General features: G+C 44.6%; 1 protein-coding gene across 4 annotated transcripts in view; it reads left to right on the top strand.

The window, feature by feature from the left end:
• Positions 1-16,461, top strand: part of PTPN3 (protein tyrosine phosphatase non-receptor type 3) — a 109,657-nt gene that overhangs the window by 20,203 nt on the left and 72,993 nt on the right. For all 4 annotated transcript variants that reach the window (XM_036855182.1, XM_036855183.1, XM_036855180.1 and 1 more), the window contains one exon: positions 15,145-15,299. In XM_036855182.1, coding sequence (XP_036711077.1) covers positions 15,162-15,299 — 138 coding nt within the window. In that variant the 5' untranslated portion in view covers positions 15,145-15,161. The remainder of the gene's footprint in view (positions 1-15,144; positions 15,300-16,461) is intronic.

Genomic DNA, 16,461 nt, shown 5'->3' with positions numbered 1-16,461 from the left:
CCTAATTAGAAGTCATCTGAGCACCTAGCCACGGTTATGGTTCCACTTGGTGGAATACTATAAAACTGTAACAAAAAATGCCAGTGAAGTGTTTGAAATACCTGGACAAATGTTTCATTGCGCAATGATGGGAAAGAGTAGGCTGTGTGATTATGTAGACATGACGAGTACAGCGTAAAAAACAAACAAACAAACAAAAACCCTCCCAAAACAAGACAGCGCTGTTGGTGTTATGTGACATGAGCATGTCGTAGCAGCTGGTCTGCTGAGCTGCCCCTTCCTCCTTCCCTCCAGTGTTAGCTGCCTTCTGGTGGTCAGAGCCAACTTGTTTTTTTCACAGCCGTGGAGGTAGGTAGGTTCTGCGCTGCCCAAGCACCTCCCTTAGCCGTGTGAAAGAACTTCAAGGTTTGGATGTTGTGAGGTTGTCCTGGATCCCCCTGGAGACCCAGTCTCCTGCCACACTCAGGATCTAGCTGCCCCCCCCACCCCTGTTTATCACTTCCCCCCACCTCGTGGCTGTCCTCATGAGATCTGTTGCTTGGAGCCAGCATGTGTGCCCCAAAAGTGAGCGGGCAAGGATCTGGTTGAGCTCAAGTTCACTGAGAAACCCAGTCTCCTGGGGGCTGCAGTGCACCTGGGCCTCCATCAGGAGTCCTCCAAGTTCTGAGATCCTTGGAGGCAGGTGCCTGGAAGGGGGCTGGCCGGCCACTCTCAGGATCTCCCTGGAAGGAGAGCTGTTACTCACGGGGTAGGAGAGGCCCAGGCCAAACCCAGGGCCTGGCCTCAGGAAATGAGGTGGCCCACCCTGCTCTCCCGCGGTTAATAATTAACTCAGGGTGGCTGCCTGTTGAGCTGGAAGGGCCTTTAGACATTCTGTGCACTCACTCCAGCCTACACCTTTTGTAAAAGTGAGAGGAAGTCACTTACTGTGTTTCCACAGTTCTGAAAGATTCGTGTTCCATGTTTTAACTTCTCTGAAATCACCATCTTCACAATCAAAGGGTACTTTGGATGTACTGTTCCTTTAAAAATAACTCTTCTGAAACACCTGTTGCCATTTTAGAACAGACGGAAGATGGTAATAAATACCGGGTCATTACTCAGGTTTCTGATGTTGCAGAGTTAGAGGGAAAAAGGGTTTTTCTGGACCATTTCCTCCCTAAGAGGAAATTTACCAAAATGCGAGCTGTGGGGAGTGTCCATTGAAGATTATCTCAAAGGGTAAGAACATACCTGTAGTCAGTAAATTGCAGAAACAATAGTGATTAAGTGGAGCCCTTTCCCTCCAGTGAATCACCTGTAATTCGCCTTCCTCCGGTCATGCAGGACAGGGAACTCAGTGGGGAGGTGTGTGATGCCCTGAACTGAGCTTGGGACCCTCACCCCGTTTGGCGGCTGACTGACTTGGGCAGGGTTCTCTGAGTCTAACCTGCCAATCTGTGAAATGCGGACAGCTGTAGGAACCTTGGTTGCTCCTCAGGATAGGAAGCCTGGGAATGGGAACGGCCCAGGGACTAAGACAGAGGGGGGTGGAAGGGGCCGTCATACAGGGGCAGTCCTCAGAGTCGCTTGTATTAAGTGTCTGCCGTGGGCCAGGGCCTCCACGGGGTTAGATACGAGATTGCTGCTCCTCAGAATTACTTACAGATGATGAAACAGACTTTGAAGGTTAATTTGTCCAAGGTCCTATCAGCTTGGGAGTGGCAGAGCAGAGACTGGAACCCAAGTCTGGTTTATTCCTTCAGACCTCCAGTCGGCCCTGGCCTGCTGAGACCCCTGGCCACCCAGGGCCCCCTGGCAGTGGTGTCCCTGGTCAAGTGGCTTGAGGACTCCTTGAGATCAAAGAATGGATTGTATGTCTGTATTCCCAGCTCCCAGCATGTTGAAGGTCTCAGTACAAATAAGTAAAGGCAGCAATAAGATATATTATTTTCATTTCATTATTCCTAAATACTATTCTGATTAGCATTTTGGCACGCCTTTGTAAGTCTTTTTTTTTTTTTTTAGAGTTAATGTGGTTTCTTTTAATTAATTTTCGGACCCCATTCCCACCCCCACCCATCTCCAAGTCAAAGCCCTGGAAATCAGACTAGGCTACGTAAAAATACGTTTTTATCTCGGTCTCTAGACCTGCCAGCAACCAGTAGGGTCACTGTACCTAATATAACCTGAGATGGCCCCTCGGATTAAAACTTTACAGGCAGAGGATTTTAAAGCTGGAAGGGGATTTAGAGGGCTCTAAGCTGGGAAACCGAGCTTAGAAATGGAGAAAAGCTTAGAAATTTTCTTAGAAAAGAAATGGAGTAGTAACTTCCTAGGTCACTTCGCTGATTACAGACAAATAGGGCGGTGCTGGCGTGGGAGGAGTATTTTTCTGTGCTTCCTTGAAATAAAATTATGGTGAGGGCTGCTGTTGGTGAGGATTGGGTTTCTCTGGCCAGGCTGCTGCTGGCTTCAGACTCCTTGGCAAGAGCAGAGCTGGCGGGAAGGTCCAGTTGTGAGATTCCAGCTTCTTGGCTGGGATGTGCTGCGATTAGCACATCTCAAACCTTTCAAAGTGACTTCGGCTGTTTTCTTTTCTGAAGGCTTCTGCTGCTTTTGGCTGTAAAGGGGTGGGGGCTGGAGCCTAAGATAGAAATATTATGGACTGACACCCAAATGGGCGTGTCTGTGCCCCAAGGGCAAATATTAGCACAGTATTTTTGTAAAGTTGATGCAACTTGATTCATGTCCCTGTAGAGTAAATTTATTCTATCCTGTTTTCCAGTCTGTTCGGGGCCCAGTGGAACTATTCAAAGGGAGAATGAGAAGAGACGGGTTGCTTAATTTTAGGTAGAAACTGCTCAATATAAGACAGATTCCATTGTCTAAATTTTTAGCTTTACATACTGCTTTTTGTCTTCATATTGTTTTACCCTCTATTTCATAGTTTGAGGGGCCATTTGAGTTTTTTTCCCAAGATGGAGGTATCCATTTAGAATTATTTCCCATGAGAAATCCATTTAAGAAATCCAGTTTTGGACAGTGCCACTTTGAGTGGGTTTTGGCACTGTCGAAACAGAAGTCATAATAGAATCTTGGTCCTGGAAGCTGGAAGTTCATCTCTCCTACCCCTTCCAGTGGCAGCCTGCCCTCTGCAACTTACTCACCAAGGGCCATATCCACCTTCTCTGCTTGATCACCTCTAGTGACGGGGAGCTCCCTCTCTCCCAAGGCAGTCCCTTCAGTATTTGTGCAGCCCTGAGTGTTCAAAAGCTCTTCCTTCTGGTTTTTTTGTTTTGTTTTGTTTTTTCCTGCCATCTTCCACCTGTTGAACCCTTGGGGTCTGAAACAGTCAGTCTAATCATGGTAGTAGTAATAAGTACCACTGATCGGGCCCTGCTAGTGCCGGTTAGTATGCATACATGTTACCTTCAGTGCTTAAAACAACCTTGGAAAACAGAATTTCCACCTTTCTATAGATAAGGAAACTGAGTCTCGGGGAGGGTGAGTGATCTCTGTTAAATTCACACAGCTGGTAAGTGTAAGCTGGGGTTCCAATCCACATCTCTGCTTGATTCCACCGAGGCTGACCTTCCCACAGCCTCACACCATATCCTAATTCCCCTTCTGTGTGACATCCTGGATTTTTGAAGAACCTAGTCTCCTCCCTCAGTTATTCCTCAGACACTCCGACTAATAAATCTGTTTCTGTGGGGTTCCTAAAACGTGCATGTATTTCCCCTCCTGGCCTTTGCACATGTAGTGTGCAGTTTCTGGACTGCCACTGCTTCCCCCCGGCTAGTTTCCCTTTATCGTGCAGGCTTCCCCATGGAGTCTTTGTGTGCTGGTCCCTCCACCCACCCCAGCCTACCTGGCTCCGGTGGAGCCTTCCTGCTGTTCCCCTGGTACCCTGGGCTTTCATCCCCCTTAGAACTCGAAACTCCAGGCATCCGTGCCTTCCCCCACCCTACTCCCTCGGCCTGTCACAGAGCAGGTGCCCAGTTAGTAAATACTGAGTGAGTAAAAGGTACGGAACTCCTGCCAAAGTAATAACAAAAGCTGGAAGTAATCATAAACAAGATGGATGGGTCTGTGAAACTGTGGTCCTAGTCCCATGCAGGGATTTGGCTTGGAGGCTGTTGACAGCTTGTCTGGTGGTAGGTCCCACAAGTCATCTCCCCCAGCGTGGTTTGGTTCAGTCCCCCCGCAGCTGGCAGATGTCCCCTTTCTTCTTCCAGCAACAGGCGGGCTTGCTGGCCTCTGAAGTTTCTGGGTTCACTGATGTGGCACGTAATGGGGGAGTTGACCAGTCACTGTTCAGACATGCTGGGGGTGGGGAGACTGGGACACAGCCCTTCTCATTTCTCCCCAGTGAAGCATCCACGTGCGTGGAGAAGTGGCTCCAGAAGGCTTGGGTCCTGTGAAATACGTGGTTTAACACTACACCATGATAACCTTTCCCTAAACATTTTTTTTAAACTTCTAAAAATCTCATTTTAAAAAATCTCATGAAAATGGTGTTAAAATTTGGGAGACTGGTCCCCGGGAGGGGGCATCATGTTTGGAAGGGGTGTGAGGCGGCTCCTCCAGCCTTCTTGAGAGCAGCACTCTTACACTTGGGGTTTGTGCTTTCTTCCTCGGTGGTACTTCAAGAAGGAGGAAAAAAAGGAAGGTGATGACGTCATTCAGCGTCCTCACAGGTCGAACGTGTTTTCTGGTCACCTAGGAGCAAGCTCTGTGTCTCAGGTGCTAGGCGGCTTCTCATCACAGCCCTGGACACTCAGCTCTGGGGACGTCAGAGGTTGGTTTCTCTTTATAGCAACATCACCTCTGTCCCGAAATGCCTGCAGCTCCCACAGCATTCTTGGTCTTGCCCTTCAGGGAGCTTAAAACTACTTCTTGTTATCCTCTCGGTATCAAGTATAACTTTTCTTTGGTTAGTTTTGCAAGTGTCATGGTGTCGAGCCTATAAATAAACCCAACTCCATAATAAGAAAACTATTTGACATTTTGAAGTTGTACGAAGAACAAGGGCACTAATTACAGGTCTCGGTTGGAACACAACTGATTCTACAGATTACCCCACCCTGCTTCTCAGGGGCTACCGGTTGGAGGTCCACTCCCTGGGCAAGTTACCGGTTCTATGGAGTAAAGGATTTGATCCCAAGATGGTACTTCTGGAGTATTAGGATTAATAATTGCAGGGGTGGGGGAGGGATAAATTAGGAGGTTGGGATTAACATATATACACTGCTATATATAAAATAGACAACAAGGACCTACTGTATATATAGCACAGGGAACTCTACTCAATTTTTGTAATAACCTATATGAGAAAAGAACCTGAAAAAGAATATCTGTGTGTGTGTGTGTGTGTGTGTGTGTATATATATGTATGTATTACTGAATCACTGTGCTGTACACCTGAAACTAGCACAACATTGTAAATCAACTATACTTCAATTAAAAAATAAAACTAAACTAGAAAAAGAAGGATTAATAATTGCAGGATAATTTGGGTATTAAGCTGTGGTGTTAAGGAGACTTGTGTGAGCATTTTCTCCCATGCGGTGAATAATGTGAAGTCAGAGTTAAGAACTCATAAATGCATTCACGGAAGCATTTTTTCTAAATAAAAGGCATTAAATACTTTTATATATGCATACCCAAATTAAAAATAAGTCTTGTGCACCAATACTTCCATTGTCAGCTGTGATTGTTGTATTAATTAGCAGGCTTAAAGCTTTAAAGATGTTATTTAAAATTTTTTCGGTGTATAGGCCCAGGACAAATTAGTTTATTGGCTTTACCATTGAATTAGCAACATGAAAATGCCTCCCTTAATGAATAGATTTTTCTAATTTAGTAAGTATTCAGTAGTGATTATGTTTACATTCTAAACTAGTTTTTAAAATAAGTTAGTATATTTATCTTTGTGTTATTATGCAGTGTTGTACTTTGGAAATTAAAGCCAAGTAAGCGGGAAAAAAAATGGCAGAAGGTAGTGTTGATAAATTTACAAAAATTATAGTCATGATGAATATTAAATTCCATGTACCAGTTGTATGGTAATATGGTTATCAGCTGCACATAATGTAAAATTAATAAAGTGAAATCGTTTTTTTAAGATATGGGCATGTCACAGATGAACTGAAATCACCGGTTTTTAATTAGTTGGAGTGAGTTTTATTAACATTTGCAAAGCTAATAAATCATACAAAATGCATGTATATCTTTTTCTCTTCTTCCTTAAGACAGTGGTAGTTGACTGTCACCCACTTATGAGAGTGTGCATAACAGAAGGCACTATGGTCTTTTTTTATAACTTGGATATTATGAATCGTTAAGAATTGCTGTCTGTGAGAGACGTAAACTAATTTGAACAAATGGAGACGTCTGGTTACAAAATATCACATGATAGAATCCTTTCTGAACCGAATTTATTTTCATGTTGCTTTCTTCCCCTGTTATGACCACAGCGCTGATTCCAGCACCAGCATATAGACTGGAGTCTGTTATTTCAACATTGCCTTAAGGAAGTGCTTCCCCAGACTGAGTGATGGGGCAGCTAAGCTGTAGACAACCCTCTTTGGCTCTGGGAAGCAACTTGTAATATAGACGGGAAAACTGACGTAGGGTGCTGACCTAACCAAGCCCCTGACTGTAGGCACAGACGGTCAAAACTGAAAGGAAGTATCTGATTAAGAGTTTTCCACTGCCTTGGTGCTCAGACACCCTGCATCAGTGTCCCCTTGGGATGCTTATTACAGATGCAGTTTCTACCTGACAACTAAAGCAAGGCAAGGTCCTGGTTGGGATCCTGGATCAGGAGGAAGGAAATAAAGGGACACCATCAGAACAATTTTCAGAATTTTAGCATGGACTATAAGTGCTTTATTGATGTTAAATTTCCTCAATTTGATAATTGTACTGTGGTTATGAAATGTCCTTGTTCCTGGGAGATACCTGCTAAAATATTTAGAGGTAAAGGGGCATGATATCTACAACTTTCAAGTGTTCATTAGAAAGCTTTGGGGGTGTGGTATGTGTATGTGCAGGGGAGAGAGAGAAAGCATGTGACAAAATGTTAAGTTGAATCCAGGCCAATGGGGATGTACAGGAGTTTCATTTTTCTTGCAGCTTTTCTCTAAGCTCAAAAAAATTTGCAAGTTTTTATTTTATTTTTTTATTTTTTTTGGCTGTGTTGGGTCTTCGTTTCTGTGTGAGGGCTTTCTCCAGTTGTGGCAAGCAGGGACCACTCCTCATCGCGGTGTGCGGGCCTCTCACTATTGCGGCCTCTCTTGTTGCAGAGCACAGGCTCCAGGCGCGCAGGCTCAGTAGTTGTGGCTCACGGGCCCAGGTGCTCCGCGGCATGTGAGATCGTCCCAGATCAGGGCTCGAACCCGTGTCCCCTGCATTAGCAGGCAGATTCTCAACCACTGTGCCACCAGGGAAGCCAAAAAAATTGCAAGTTTTAAAATGCAGTCTCCTGGGTTCTTACTAAATCAGAATCTCTGTGGGTGGTACCCAAGAATCTGTATTTTAACAAGCTCCCCAGACTCTTAAGTACACTAAAGTTTTATTTAAGTCTCTGGTTAAAAAGAGTCTCCTTTTAATCACTGTTTCTTTTTTAGCAACTTAAATATTAAGTATACATTCTTGCAGTTTGATCTAATCTTGATCTAGTGCTTGATAAATGATAAATCCCCATCCAGATGTTTGTAAGTTTTATCGTTAGGAGGGAATACCCCCTAATTACTTACTTCAGCAGGGTGTAAGGAACGCTTAGGCCCAGGCTAAGAACAGATTGGAACTAGAAGCTGGCCTTGTGGGAGGTGCAGCCAAGAACCGGAAAGTGGTGGTTTTCCTGTCAGTATGGGGCGTGGTCGGGAGTGATATGAGTGGTTATTAAGGCCCCTGCTGGCCCCACCCCAGCCCAGACTCAGCCCATGATGCAGCCCAGCTGCTGTGTTTACAGCGAAAAGGAGGAGGAAGCAATATTGGTATTAGCAGCTAAACAAATAAAACATTTATCTTAAATACATTACATGCTGGTATTTGAGAAGCTCATAATCTGAGTCAGCCGCCTAGCATGGCTAATTGTATATGAATGTTTATTACTTTTCCATCTAGAGATCGTCTTCTGCTGATCAGACATCTGTTGGGGCTCATAAATAGCCAAAAAAAGAAAGAAAAAAAAAGGAAGAATGCTCTCCTGAGTTCACGAGGGAAAGGGAGGGAATTGGGTGACAGAGAAGGCCTTATATATTCTGGGAGACTTTTAAAATGAGCTGAAACGTGGATGATAAACGAGAAAGCATAACTATCCATGTTTCTCTGGAGGAAGAGGGAGGAAAGCAGAAAGTCATGCTAGGAGGTGAAGTGTGTTCCTCTGGTGGCCACTAGGTGGTGGCATTGGCCTAGGTCAGCTTGAGGATGATTCAGGTTGATTCCTGTAGGGAGCCAGCTGTGGTTCATTTGTGTGGTCTACTCACAAATTAGGTGTTTTAAAATCAGGACTGCTTTGTTCTTTTTTTTCTTTTTTTTTTTTTTTTCCTAACTGAAACTTTTGCACTCTTGAGTTAGAGATCTAGCTCTTATTCTTAAAAACAAGGGTATGAAATAACTTTAACACTTCTTTTTGAAATGATCAAATTGGAGTTGGGTTGCTTTCTGACTTTCTCTAGTGGAGAAGACTACTCCTCTCCCTTCTTCCTGCCTGTGGTTCATTGGCTTGTGAAAAAACAAAGGTCCCCAGGTCAGCGTGTAGACCCTCAGGAAACAAAGCATCACTTCTTCCCTGTCTCGGGCTCCAGGGCAAGTGATAGAAGCCTTGTGAGCCAACCCTGACCACGAGGGCACCCACGCCCCGGGCAATGGGCTCCTGCTTCAGGGTCCGTTGAGTTGGTAAAGTAGCTGACAGGTATATCACATCTACAACAACTGCGGGAAACACTAGTACAGTATATCTGTAAGTGTTTGAAATCAGGATTGCGCTACAAAATCCAGAATCTACAGTCAGCACCTGACGGCACTGGAAGCTTAGCATTGTTTTTGTTTGTTTGTTAGTTTGGGCAAATTATGCTCAGAGACTGAGGCTGTCTTTACGGATAATTTATTTATCATGTGTTCACTGTGGGAATTATAATTTTTAATATGTCACAAGCCAGTAGCACACAGGATGTTGACTGAAAAAAAAACGCACAACCTAAAAGTTGAGCATTATGTTTTATTTGGCAGACTATCTGAGGACTTCGAGCCCAGCAGGCAGCCTCTCAGATAGCCCTGAGGGACTGTTCTGAAGAGGTAAGGGAGGAGCAGGATATATAGGGAGTTTTTTCAGCAGTGACCAAGTATTCGGAACTTCAAACTGTTCATTAAAGAAAACCAGATATCTCAAATTAAGGAATTTAGCGCTTTTCTATGTATGGGAAGATGCAAGAGTCCGGGCTCATTGAAACCATTCCTTTGATATGCGCCTTAGCTCTTTAGGGCCAGTATCCAGTTCTTTCCCATCCAGAGTTCCCTAACCGTTGGGTGCACCGTTGAGGGTGGCTGCAGAGGCTGAGGGCCTGGCAGCGGGCAGCCCAGTTTGTCTCCATCCTGAGTTCCCTCAGGGCTCACCTTCAGGGGCAGTGGCTGTAGTGGCTTGATGGTTGCAACATCCTTTGTTCACTGATAGGGCAGGCAACGTTTTTCATTCATCCGGGTAATGTCTCTCAATAAGTTAAGAAAGAGAGAACATACTGCAAACCAACGACACAGTGATTACACTGTTGTTCCAGGCAATGGGGAGATGAAAGAAAAATTCCAAGTTTAGTTGAGATGTACCTTTCTAGGAGGTGGTTCTCTTAGACTTCATCCTTCCAACCAAAAGCTGCTGGTTTAGGTCCCTCACTTCTGGGGCATGTAGCTTATGGGCGATTGCACCAGTGTTGCCAGGCAGGGTGGACTGCTCCGAAGGTTATTATTCCAGGAACCGTTACCTGGCTGGCACCACTGCCTATGAGGAGTAGCCTCGCCAAGGCAGGAACAGATGTCCCTTTTCTTCCTGAGACTGCTGCACGGTTTAACATCGCTGTTGACCAAAAGTAGCCTGGGCCTGGCAGGAGCAGGTGTCTCAAGACCTTTGGAGAGCTATTTAGATCAGCGAAGAGTAGCTTTGCCCAGGCTCTCAAGTTGCTGGTCAACCTCTTCGTGTTTAGTCCATCATGGGATGGCCACCAAGCTGTTACTGTAGTGTCAGTGACATGATGGGTCCTCTCCACTACAGGTCCGAGAGTTGGATAAGAAAGTCCTAATAGCCAACTTCAAAGCCATTTCATCAAAACAGGCTATTCAAAACAAGTTCAAACCACACTTTGTCTGAAACAAGCTTTCACAGCATGGATTTGAAATCATAAGTCAGTACACAGCAGATTGTTTAAAAATGCCTTCTATTGAGTGGTATGTGTCACATCGTGTAGGCATTTACACATGGTGATCCTATGGCTCATGGCGTGTGGTGGGCTCCCACCGTCTCATTGCACTGAGCTGTTGCCTAGGTCTATAATGTTTTGCAAGTATAATCTTTGTTAAAAACTACAGTCACAGTAGAACCTCTATTGTTATTGTGCAAAACAGATTCTAAAGCTGTAGCTGTTGTGTTTGTTTGTTTGTTTCTTAAGGCAAAGAACCAGCTGGGCTTCCATGTTGTAAAGTGCATCAGCTGCAGATGAAATCATCTGTGGTTGGAGAGGCCAGTGTGTTCCTGGTTGGGTTGTAGCTTTGTTTAGAATTAAGAGGCTTATAAAGGAAGCCATAGAAACCTCAAGTTCCCTTATTGCCGTGGTACAGGAAACAGGGCTTGTTAGTCATCATCCATTGTCCTGACCGGATTGTTTAAGATAAAATTTCAAGACAGTCGGAAAACACCACATGACTCAATTATGTGGTTATTCAGCATCAGGCTGGCTCTTATTAAGGTTTGCTTTGGGAATAATTGTGGGGAGAACGTTTCTGCAAGTTTCATGAAATACCAGATTATGATGTTGTTGGGTCCCAAGCCCTTTATTTAACAATCAGAGATCATGTGAGGAGGAAAAAGTAGGTCTCTTCTGGGTTGCTGGTCTACTTGAGTTTGTCAGCAGATGGCTACAGGATCACGCTGGGAACACCATTAACCCTGGTTAAGTTAGTAAGTTCCCATGGGTACACATGCTGGCACTGGACACGGAGCTGCTCAGGTGAGAGCGGTGTGAAAATCAGCCCTACCTTTGCCGTGTCAGCCCATGTGACTTTCATTTGGAGGCTCCTGTTTGAAATCACCCTTGGTTTTTTTCTGTCCAGGGTTGTGATGTGATTTGCTCTCGGTTTTAGCTGCTCTGAGCAACTGCCCAAGTCTTGCATGTATACCCTCTGAATGGCTCAGATTTTGCTGAACCTATACAGTTGTCCCTCAGTTATCTGAAGGGGATTGGTTCCAGGACCTGCCCCCCCCCCCCCCCCCCCCCCCGCCAACCTTGGACACCAAAATCTAAGAATGCTTAAGTCCCTTATATATAGTGGCATAGTATTTGCATATAACCTATGCACATACTTTAATATACTTTAAATCATTTCTAGATTAATTATAATGCCTAATGCAGTGTAAATGCTAAGTAAATAGTTGTAAGTATGACATAAATGCTATGTAACTAGTTGTAGGCTCATGGCGAATTCAAGTTTTGCTTTTTCCAACTTTCTGGAATTTTTTTTTTTTTCTGAATATTTTTGATCCATGGTTGGTTGAATCCAAGGACATGGAACCCTTGGATACGGAGGGTTGACTGTGTTCTAAGTCCGACCATCTGAAACACACCCTGATGTTCCCTGAAAACCCGCTCCGCTCCTCTAGCTGATGCAGGCCTGGCTCTTCCTTTGAGGGCTTCCCAAAAAGAATGTCATTCTACACCACACCCCAGAATGCTGAATCACCATCTGTGGGTGGGGCAGGGACAGGCATATTTTCTGAAAGCTCTCCAGGTAATTCTGATGTGTACCTCCCACTAAGAGCCACACTTGAAATTGTTCTATTATATCTTTTAAAAAAATTTTATAACCCACCCGAAATTCTTTAGACAAGGACTAAACAATAAATTTGACATTTCAAATTCAGTGTAGTTAAAGCATTATGGAACACATTTGTTGTCTTTTGGTAACTTTTGGTCTTACTCAGAAAACGCATCCCCGCTTCTGATGACATTTTCCTTGGAAAGGGCAAGGTGGAGGTGGCGGCGTGGGTGGAATTTTGTAAGTGACAACAAGTTCCCTTCCACTGCCATTCCCAGGAATCTTTTTTATTAATATTTGAGGTTTCCTATCCCCATCTGCAGAAGCAGGGAGGTTTTCTTGGAGCTTCTGAAATAGGATTAGGGGCCAAGGGCGCCCTTCTGTGCTGGGCGTATCTTCTACATAGCTTTCATCCCCTCTGTGTTTTCACTGCCTGCAGCTAAGCTGTGCTTCTGTGGTTCCCGGAGGCTTGACTCTCCTCAGGCCTCTAGTCAGCTTTGTCCTCACACCTTCCGTGCTGCTGATTTCCGACCCTTGGTCTTTGGCCCTGCCCGGACATATTGGTGCTGCTTTTCTGGTTGTGTGTGACTGCACTTCACAGTGTGGACCCTGGGCCAGCAACTTCGGCATCACCCGGGGGTCCGAGAAATGCAGGTTCTCAGACCCCACCCAGACCTGCTCGCGTTCAAGTTTGCATCTTAACCAGAACCCCAAGTGATCTGTGTGCACGTTACAGTGTGAGGGGCATTGGTCTATGGGACACCACCGCTCTGTGTTCTAATTGAAGCCTCCACTCTCATCCCATCCTTTTGTCCTGCCTGTTCCCACCAAGCCAAGTTTGTCTATCAGGTTGTACTATTTTTTTTTCCAGACTATCAGTCTTGGCTTCATATTTCATTTTATTCATTGATTCATTCAGATATTTATTGACTGCCTACCAGAGCTAGGTATTGGAGATGCAGTGAGCAAAACCAGACCCAGTTCCTGCCCTCGTGAAGCTCAGCTTCTAGCGGCAGAAGCAGATATTAAATACATCATCAGTCATAAATGTGAAATTATGATGAGCACTGTAGAGAGCCTATAACAAATATATGAGTCATTAGGGACGCCAGGGAAGGCTTCCCTGAGGAGGTGATCCTTGTGCCAGGCACTGAGGCCTGAGTAGGAGTTCCTCAGGTGAAGAAAAGCAGAAAGAGCTTCCCAGGCAGAAGGAACAGCATGTGCAAAGGACCGGCTCATCATAGAAAGTTTACAGAGAATTAATTTTTAAAAGAACATTAAATTGCTCCTAAGTCCTTCATCTTTATCTGGTCTTCCACCCAATCTTGTCAGATTTACACCTCCGTTCCTAAGCTGAGGAGCTGGCCTGGACCCTTGTCCCTCCCACCGGCACAAAGTGACCACGTGCTCGGTTGCATACCGCTTTAGTCTGTTAGTGTAACACTTCACAATTGCATTCACTGATAAAACCGCTTTCATTACTGTTCCCTAATATACCATGCTCAGATTTTTAAACTGCTCTCTAATTCCCTCTTCGTTCATGTATTTTTTTTTTTAATTACACTATACTAGGTGTGCTTTATTTATTTATTTATGGCTGTGTTGGATCTTCGTTTCTGTGCGACGGCTTTCTCTAGTTGTGGCAAGCGGGGGCCACTCTTCATCGCAGTGTGCGGGCCTCTCACTATCGCGGCCTCTCTTGTTGCGGAGCACAGGCTCCAGACGCGCAGGCTCAGTAATTGTGGCTCACGGGCCCATTTGCTCCGCGGCATGTGGGATCTTCCCAGACCAGGGCTCGAACCCGTATCTCCTGCATTGTCAGGCAGATTCTCAACCACTGCGCCACCAGGGAAGCCCCGTTCATGTATTTTTAAAGTAAACTTTGTTGAAATATACATACAAAAAAAGAGCACAAATCATAAGGGTAGAGCTTGGTGGATTTTCACAAAGTGAGTACACCAGTGTTATTAGCACCCCAATTAAGAGATGGAATATAAGCATCCCAGAAGACCCCTGGACACCCCCCAGTCACTACATGCAGAGGTAACTGCTATCCTGTCTTCTGTTGATTAGTTTTGCCTATTCTGAACTTTATGTAAATGGAATCACGCTCTACAGGTCATCTATTGCGTCTGGATGCTTTTGCTCAATACAACACTAGAGGAATTCGTGTCGTGTGTCACAGTAGTTCATTTATTTCCTTTGCTGTGTAGTCATGCATGGTGGGACTCCACCACAGTTTATCCGTTCTGTTGGGTCTTTTACAATTTGGAGCTATTATGAAAATTCTTATGCATGTCTTTTAATGGATAAATGTATACTTTTCTGTTGGGAATATGCCTAAGAGTGGAATTATTTCACAGAATGTGCATATGTTCAGCTCTCGTAGATACTGCCAAACGGTTTTCCAAAGTAGCTGCACTAATTTACATCCTCACTAGCAGTGCCTGAGAGTTCCAGCTACTCCACACCATGGCCATCCCTTGGTTTTGTTGGATTTCATCATAGCCGTTCTGGTGGGGGTGTGGTTCTGTTGCTTTGAGGTTTTAGTGTGCATTTCTTTGACAACTAATGTTCCCATTTTCTACCTAGTTGTTTGTTTTTTCTCTTTCTGATTTGTGGGAGCTCTTTATATATTCTTTGTAGTTATATATTGCAAATATCTCTGTGGGTCTTTTTTTTTTTAAATAGTCTTTTAATGAATAGATGTTCTTAATGTAGTCTAATTGATCAATAAATATCTTCATATTTTAAATCATTTTTGCATCACATTTAGTTCTGTAAAAACTTAGAGGTGTAATACACAAATATATAAAGTTGTAAAACATTAACAAATTTAAAACCTGGGAAATATAAATTAGAAGATTTAGACCAGGGAGATAATAAGACACAAATAAGCCATATAATTCTCTGAATGTGTTATAATTGAGCAATAAATATTGTTTAAAGCTGCTTAGAAGTTGGAACTCAATGGAAACATGGTCTGTTATCTGGCTCTCATTTATCTGAGCTCTTCAGACAGTTTTGTGAGGGTCAAGGCAGACAGGTGAGGGATGGATGGAATGGGAGGTATGTTCACATGGAACTGGTAATTTGCACCTCAGAGCTAACCAGGTGTGTCTTCTGTTACAGGTTATTCAACGATAGTTATGACCTCCCGGTTACGTGCGTTCGGTGGAAGAATTAATAACATACGCACCTCAGAATTACCCAAAGAGAAAACTCGATCCGAAGTCATCTGCAGCGTCTGCTTTCTAGATGGCTTGGTACAGACCTTTAAAGTTAATGTGAGTTCTCCAAATTTAATTTTTTCTGAATTAATGCCCCTAAGAAATAATTTTCATCTCTTGGTTTATAAAATGAAGAGAAATTATTTTAAATTAAAAGCTTGAGGTCTCAGATCTTGTATGTTGAGATTGAACTAGAAATAACCTTAAAAACTTTGCCTATATTCTTGCCTCTACCTGGCGTGTCTTTCCGCCTCTTCTTTGTGAACTGTGTGAGTCTTAGATGTTACTGCTTCTGTGACGTCTTTGACTTCCTGAGCTGATTCTCCAATAATGGTGCCCTGTGTATGCTTTATTAGGGCCCCTGTCACATTGCATGAATAGTAGTTGTCATTATCAGGTTATATGTCACTCTTTAAACTGTGAGCTCCTGGAGAAGGGCGATAGTGTCGTTTCCCCTGTGCCTGCCTCACAGCAGGTACTCATTAAATGTGCAAATGGTAAATGGCGGGTCCTTTCTGGAGGGTAGTGAGATGGTTAGCCTCCCAGATGGCAGGGCTCAGGGAGGGCCTGGCTTGTCCCACCTCAAGCAGAGGCAGGGCTAGAAACGGGGTCTCCAGTCCTACGTCAGCAGTAAGATACCTGACCAGTAGCCGTCCCTGCTGCCTCTCCCCTCCCCAATCACCACTGGGTGTTCGTGACCTTTGCCTGTCTCTCCCGTCCTCTGGCCAGTTCTAAGGGGGTCGCCTCCAACCCCAGATTGGCTGCCAGCATCTGCCCCAGCCTGGGAAATTCAGTGTGCAATGGAAGGCATCGGAAAGAGAAGAGAGGGTACCGGAGAACAACTGGGGGATGTTAGAAGGCCACAAGAATTTGAAGGGTGACAAAAAGTGGTCCCTGCTGGGGTCTTCCCCCACCCATGAGTTTGCCTCCTGCTGACCCCAGGTCACTGTGGACGTTGGTGGCTGAGCAGGCAAGAGAAGAGGGCAGTGTGCATGAAGTCGCTGCACAGTGGCTGCTCTGTAGAGGCCCCGAAGGTCTCTTCCAGTTGCTGTAAACTGACAGCTTAGTTCAGACATGGCTCCTTTGTTAAAATTTATATTGTCTGTCTTGGAGCTATTCCTCAGCCATGTATCTTCTTCCCGACAAGAACATGAATGTTTATTCAACACATGTTTACTGAGCACCTACTAACATGCCAGGCTTTGTTCTGGGTACAAAG

Source organism: Balaenoptera musculus, chromosome 6, assembly GCF_009873245.2.
Source record: "Balaenoptera musculus isolate JJ_BM4_2016_0621 chromosome 6, mBalMus1.pri.v3, whole genome shotgun sequence".
NCBI lineage: Eukaryota > Metazoa > Chordata > Mammalia > Artiodactyla > Balaenopteridae > Balaenoptera > Balaenoptera musculus.
Note: the sequence above shows the minus strand (reverse complement) of the source record. Positions and strands in the feature narration are given on the sequence as shown.